Source organism: Hesperophylax consimilis, chromosome 25, assembly GCF_061612785.1.
Source record: "Hesperophylax consimilis isolate HC1 chromosome 25, BYU_Hcon_1.0, whole genome shotgun sequence".
NCBI classification, from domain to species: domain Eukaryota; kingdom Metazoa; phylum Arthropoda; class Insecta; order Trichoptera; family Limnephilidae; genus Hesperophylax; species Hesperophylax consimilis.
This window is the reverse complement of record NC_142860.1, coordinates 5,906,490-5,912,489: the sequence shown is the minus strand read 5'-3', so window position 1 is coordinate 5,912,489 and position 6,000 is coordinate 5,906,490. Positions and strand designations below refer to the sequence as shown.

The 6,000-nt window shown below is 32.2% G+C and overlaps 1 protein-coding gene across 1 annotated transcript in view; it reads left to right on the top strand.

Moving 5' to 3' along the window:
- The first annotated feature begins 872 nt into the window (after nucleotides 1–872).
- LOC149411473 (tyramine/octopamine receptor-like) overlaps nucleotides 873–6,000 on the top strand; it is a 109,716-nt gene continuing 104,588 nt past the window's right edge. Inside the window, exon 1 of the mRNA XM_089646663.1 lies at nucleotides 873–1,013. Coding sequence (XP_089502789.1) covers nucleotides 873–1,013 — 141 coding nt within the window. The remainder of the gene's footprint in view (nucleotides 1,014–6,000) is intronic.

Here is a 6,000-nt window from a genome sequence, read left to right as displayed (position 1 = left end):
TGTTTATTTCAGCTTTCAAAACTGAATACAAAATCAATCAACACGTGTGACTTAAATAATTGACATCAATTTAAACTCCCTATCTATTTTTCTTTGCCCAGAAAAAACAATGAAGGTAATTATTCGTTCAAGAAAAAAATTGATAAAATTTTTCTGTGAACAGCAGATCTGGCATAAATTCTATTTTTTTTCTTATTTAATAAATCGAAACCAAAATTACCCCCGAAATCATGAAATACGTAAGTATTAAACGCCTTAAGGCAAGACCAAACCGCCGCGATCATTTTGCGTCCGCGATGGCATGCACGGTGAGCGTCCTGTGTGCGTGCAGAACCGTTCACACCAAACTAGCGATCAACTAGCGATCAGCTGGCGTCCGTGGCACTCGTACGTTCGTGTCGGTTGTGTGGTAGGTATAGCTCGGAGCGGGAACCATTTAAATAATCATAATCATGTTTGGAGACGAATCTGGTTTGGTTTTTTGTACGTATCTCTTTTCTAGTACAATTTTTGTGAAAAAATTACTGATACAATTTTTTAAGAGAAAATAATTTCTAAAAGAGGCGTGTTTTTTTTTTTTTTTTGTAGTTTTGTTCACTGATATAATATTGATATTTACTCAAGTATAAACAAATATCGCTAGGTGAAAACAGAAGATGTTAATTCGTGAAAATTTTAATTCATAAAAATGTATGTCCTATAAAAATAAATATATTTTTTCTAAAACTTACCACTTAATCCCAATAATTCCCATTTCTTTCCAAACTTGATACTTCTTTCTATTATTTTTATTTTCTGGATGTAAAGTGTCATAAAGTAAACGATGCTTGCTAATTTCGTTGATCATTCTCTCTGTATTTGTATCCGACATCATGAGAAATACCACAAACTCAGAGATAATTACGTTGCGTACAGCGTGCAGATCCTGCAAGCAGCAACTGATCGCGGACGCGAGCGATCGCCGCGTCCAGACGCTGCACAGGACGCCGCGGCCAATCAGAGAACGCTTCGATGTGAACACGTTGCTACAAGTTCATACACAACATCTGATCGCCACCGTGCACGGGATCGCGGACGCGCTTTGATCGCGGCGGTTTGTTCGGGCCTTTACTTATTATAATTAAAAGTTAACTATAAACCATATATTTTCTGTAACATTTTTTTTAATTTTAAAATAATTCATCTTTTTTCAAACTTTCTTCAAGCGGGTAGGTACAATAATTATGAAAAAATGCTAACAAAAATTTCCAAATAAACATGATGATTTCACATTTGAAAAAATCATCTTTATTGAAACATTAAAACAGCCACCGTCTTGAAATGGAAAAGGAACGTACAAATACATTTACAGACAGACGAAATACATAACAGTTGAGTTAAAATAGAACTTCGCAAAAAAAAAAAAAAAATTTTAACTTCGAACTCAGTCAATTATGTACCGAATTATTCGAGATATTTATAGTAATTTAATTTTGGGGTATTTTGAAAAAAAAATTTAAATATTAATTTATCATTAGCGTCACAACCGTGTATTGCAGGCTACCGGTATGTTAGTTTTTTTAACGTTCAAGATAAAGTATCAACAAAGATAAAGTCCACCACATCACGGGCATTTGCCTAGCTTGATGGTCTTAACACACCCAACAATTGTAAAATAACCAAAAAAAAACACTGTTTGAAAAAAAAAATAAAAAAATTAAACATATTTTATTTCATTTTTCATTATTTGCATAAAAATTTTTGCTGGTCATAATTTATTTTTCATTGCAAAGCTTGTCTAACAAACAATTTTAAGTAATTCTATGAGCAATTAACAAAATCTAAGTAAATTTTTGTTATCACTAGGGCCCAAAGGACCGCTTAACTTCTGTCTTTATCATGTTGTCTTCTTTTCTTAGTAACATATAGAGATAATGATATCCTCACTGGGATCTCCCGTGCTGAGGATTTCATTAACATATTATAATTTAATTATAAGAAATTAATATTACAACAAAGTAACATATGAATTTAGTTATAAACATATATCATGTGGTATAACTTTTTTTTTAAATAATTTAAAAATAAGTAAGATAATGTTTTTTCATATAGTTCAGTTTAGTAGATTCGGTTTTAGTCTGTGTTTGATATCAGAATATTTTCTATTTCAGATCTCCCTATATTAAGTATCTAGCTTTTTATTTGAGATTTTAATGTTATAATGTTGAGGTTTTTGAGTGAGAGTGGTATTTTATTGTAGAGTTTAATACTATGATATAAGAAGCTTTTTTGCCCAAAAGTTGTATTAGTAGTTATTTGTTGGATAAGTTTTTGACAATGAGATCTTGTGTTTCTATTGTACGTGTTTGTTGTTATTTCTTGGGTTTTGTACTTATGAATGTAAATGAGTATAGTTTTAGAATATAGTTTTAATTGACATGATGTTAAGATTGGTGAAGATTTCGTCAGTGCTAGTTCTCAAAGGAACTTTCAGTATAATTTTCATTGTGGCTTTTTGAGTTTTAATTTGTGGATTTAGTATATTTTTATTTGCACTGATTGTAGATTAGAATTAATTAGACTCTTCTTTTAAAGATTTTATGCTAAGCTAAATTGGTGATATTTTTTATAAACACCTTTATAGACAACACCAGTAGACGCAAGTGAAAGTTTTCGCGGTCCCCAAAAATAACAAATTGTCAAAAACTTGTATTTAATAACACTCAAGGACTTCGCAAAATAAAAATAAAAGTTGTATCATACCCGTCCTGTCGTTAGTTTTGATAGCTTAAGTTTTTTTGACGTTATCTGTATTGCTTCTGTCGGGGGTGAAATTAATTTGAAAAAGTTTTCCATCCACGGATCAGTTCCCACACATCAGTCAAACTTATCTTTGGAAAAAATACTTATAAACATGAAATGATATCGTTCAACTTATCTATCAAATCATAAATAAAAATATTTTTTTAAATTTTTACTAACCCCAAAACACCAATCATGTGTCAATTTGACTAACATTGCTGTCAACCTTCACTAAATGCTGTTTTTGTTTACGAAGGGTTCGAATACTTTTATGAAACAACTTTATATGCTTTAAAAAATCATAATAAAATCAGGTTTATAGATTATAGTATTTATTAAAATGGTATTTACTTTTAGAGATCAAAATTAGTAATGACATAAATCACAAGAAAATTAAAAACAAAAAAGTATTTTGCTACTGAATAGAAATATCTATTTCTTCTACTTGACTGAGTTAGCACGGAGAACTAGCGCAATTAGTGCATTCCTTAAAGAGATACATCATAAATGAACGCAGTATTAGTCGAAATGACGGAGAGTAGTCTTATAGGAATAAGAATCTTTACTATTTGTGGTACAGCTCTGATTTAAAAGTAGTTTTTGTAAAATTCCATTAAGTAGTAGATTATATCTGTATCGCCTGGTGAAAGACCATTATGAACCAAATCGTTGCTCAAAATGGCTTTAACTGTGATTGGTAACCAGATCTAAATATCCAGGTATTTACAAATCTCATTCCATCCCATCTCCTTCCTTTCTCCTCTCCCGTCAATCTCACAACATATCCCTATTGTGATGCCTTAATCGATCTAGATTCGAACAGTGGAAGCAGTTGATACTCTTGTACGGTACTAACATTAAAAAAATAATGTACCTAAATGATCACAAAATCTTTCGAAGATTAATTTTGCATGTTTTTTTTGTGTGTTTTTGGTTTAAAAACATTCAAATGATATCATAAAATACGATGCAAGAAACAAATTATTTAGATTTTGGAATGTCAGAAAATGTTTACGACAACAGTATAGTATGTTATATGTTTTATGACTGTCTGCCGCTCCAAAGATAGTGATAAAAAAGATTTTCTTTTCACAGTAATAACAGCTGAAGGGTTAACTGACAGAAGTGTTCTGTGAGCATGTCTGCACCTTCAAAGTTAACTCACTTTTGAATTACTTTAGGCAATTCTTTACTTTATTTGTTAAACATTTATAATAACTCTACACAGAGGCGTGATAAAAATTATAATATTGATAATGGTCGAAGAATTCATAATAAATTTACAAGTTAGGTTTTTATTCGTGAATATTTCCAACAGTATTTATCTCGCAGACTTAGTTTTGCCCTGTTGCTAGCTGTTGCCCCTTTGAAAACTTACTTTGATAATTAACTGCCTCTCGGGAAACGTCAATTTTTTCCACTTGTCATTCAACAGTTAAGCACTTAGTCTCCTTCAATATTTTTAGTATATGTACCTACAGATAATCTTTTTTTATTCTACATTATTTACTCTTACTCTATTTTTTTGTAATTTTTTCGCTCTTATAAAGTTTTTAAAATTTTGGTACATAGAATATTTTTGAAAAAAATTTATTAACAAAACCTTTGAATATTTTATAATATGGATAATTTTAAAATTAAATAATTTTGATAATTTTTTGTTTCAAAATTTCGTTTGAGAATCGCTATTATAATCTGCAATAATTAAAAAAATATATATATTAATAATAAGCTTCCTGATTATTATATCACATTTGGGGATCCGGTCGAGAGAACTTTTTTAATGAAAAACAAGAAGTTATTCTGGGTCTCGATTAGATCTGTGTTGTAAAAGGGATGATACACAAAGTTCGACAAATCATTCCACAACCGAGCCGGCGAACACGGGAACGAGTAGTAAAATCAACCGAGCCGGTGAACACGATAACGAGTATTTAAATAAACCGAGCCGGTGAACACGGGAACGAGTAGTTAAATCAACAGAGCCGGTGAACACGATAACGAGTATTTAAATAAACCGAGCCGGTGAACACGGGAACGAGTAGTTAAATCAACAGAGCCGGTGAACACGATAACGAGTATTTAAATAAACCGAGCCGGTGAACACGGGAACGAGTAGTTAAATCAACAGAGCCGGTGAACACGATAACGAGTATTTAAATAAACCGAGCCGGTGAACACGGGAACGAGTAGTTAAATCAACAGAGCCGGTGAACACGATAACGAGTATTTAAATAAACCGAGCCGGTGAACACGGGAACGAGTAGTTAAATCAACAGAGCCGGTGAACACAGAAACTTGTAGTAAAGTCAACCGTTTTGAAGTGGTTAAAGTCAATCGTGTACAAATGCGTAATTTTTGTGTGTTTTCCGGGGTTGATTCTTGACGCAAGTACCTCGGATCATCTTTTTAATTGAAATACCGGTAGAACAGGGACAGCATTCTGATTCCGTCTGATTTATGTTCTTCAAAGATTCTAATCTATTTGCTAAGATACGGGAAACTATCAAACGAACTATGCACCCGTAACAATACCCAAACTTCTTCATTGTCCTATCAAAGGCATAATAGTCGAAAAGACTAATACAAATCAGCGAAAACAGTTTCGCGTAAGTTTAAATCGGTATTCATTACATTTCTATGGATTATCTGTTCAGTGCCAAAAACACATCAAATTCTTTGAACGACTGATCAATAATTCTACGGCGAGATTATAGCAAGTTTGGCACACTAAAACAGCTCCTCTGAACTTGGGTCAATAAAAACTTTCTGGCTGTGATAAAAGGGTTAAAGTTTGCCTGAAATTGACATTGACTTTCTAAGCTACTTTTAGGGTTTATTTTAACATTTTTATTTAACGGAGTTTGTCAATTTTGATTTGAATTTTTTTTTTTGTAAAAGTTACTTTATCAGTTTTGGAGTTTTTACATTTACAATATATATTCGTGGAACTGATTTTCTTTTTCTCGTATTGTGGAAAGGTTAAGTGACTTTGGGAAGGTTCTGGATCCAAATCGCTGCATACAGTACAAACAAGTTTATTCAGGATCCAGATCGTCGCATGCAAGTCTATTCAGAATCCGGTTTTGATGTATGCATGTCTCTACAGTATCCAAATCAATGCATGCAAGTCCATTCTGGTTCCAAATCGTTGCATGCAAGTCTATTCAAAATCCGAATTAATGGATGCAAGTGTATTCTGGGTCCGTATAGTTGCAT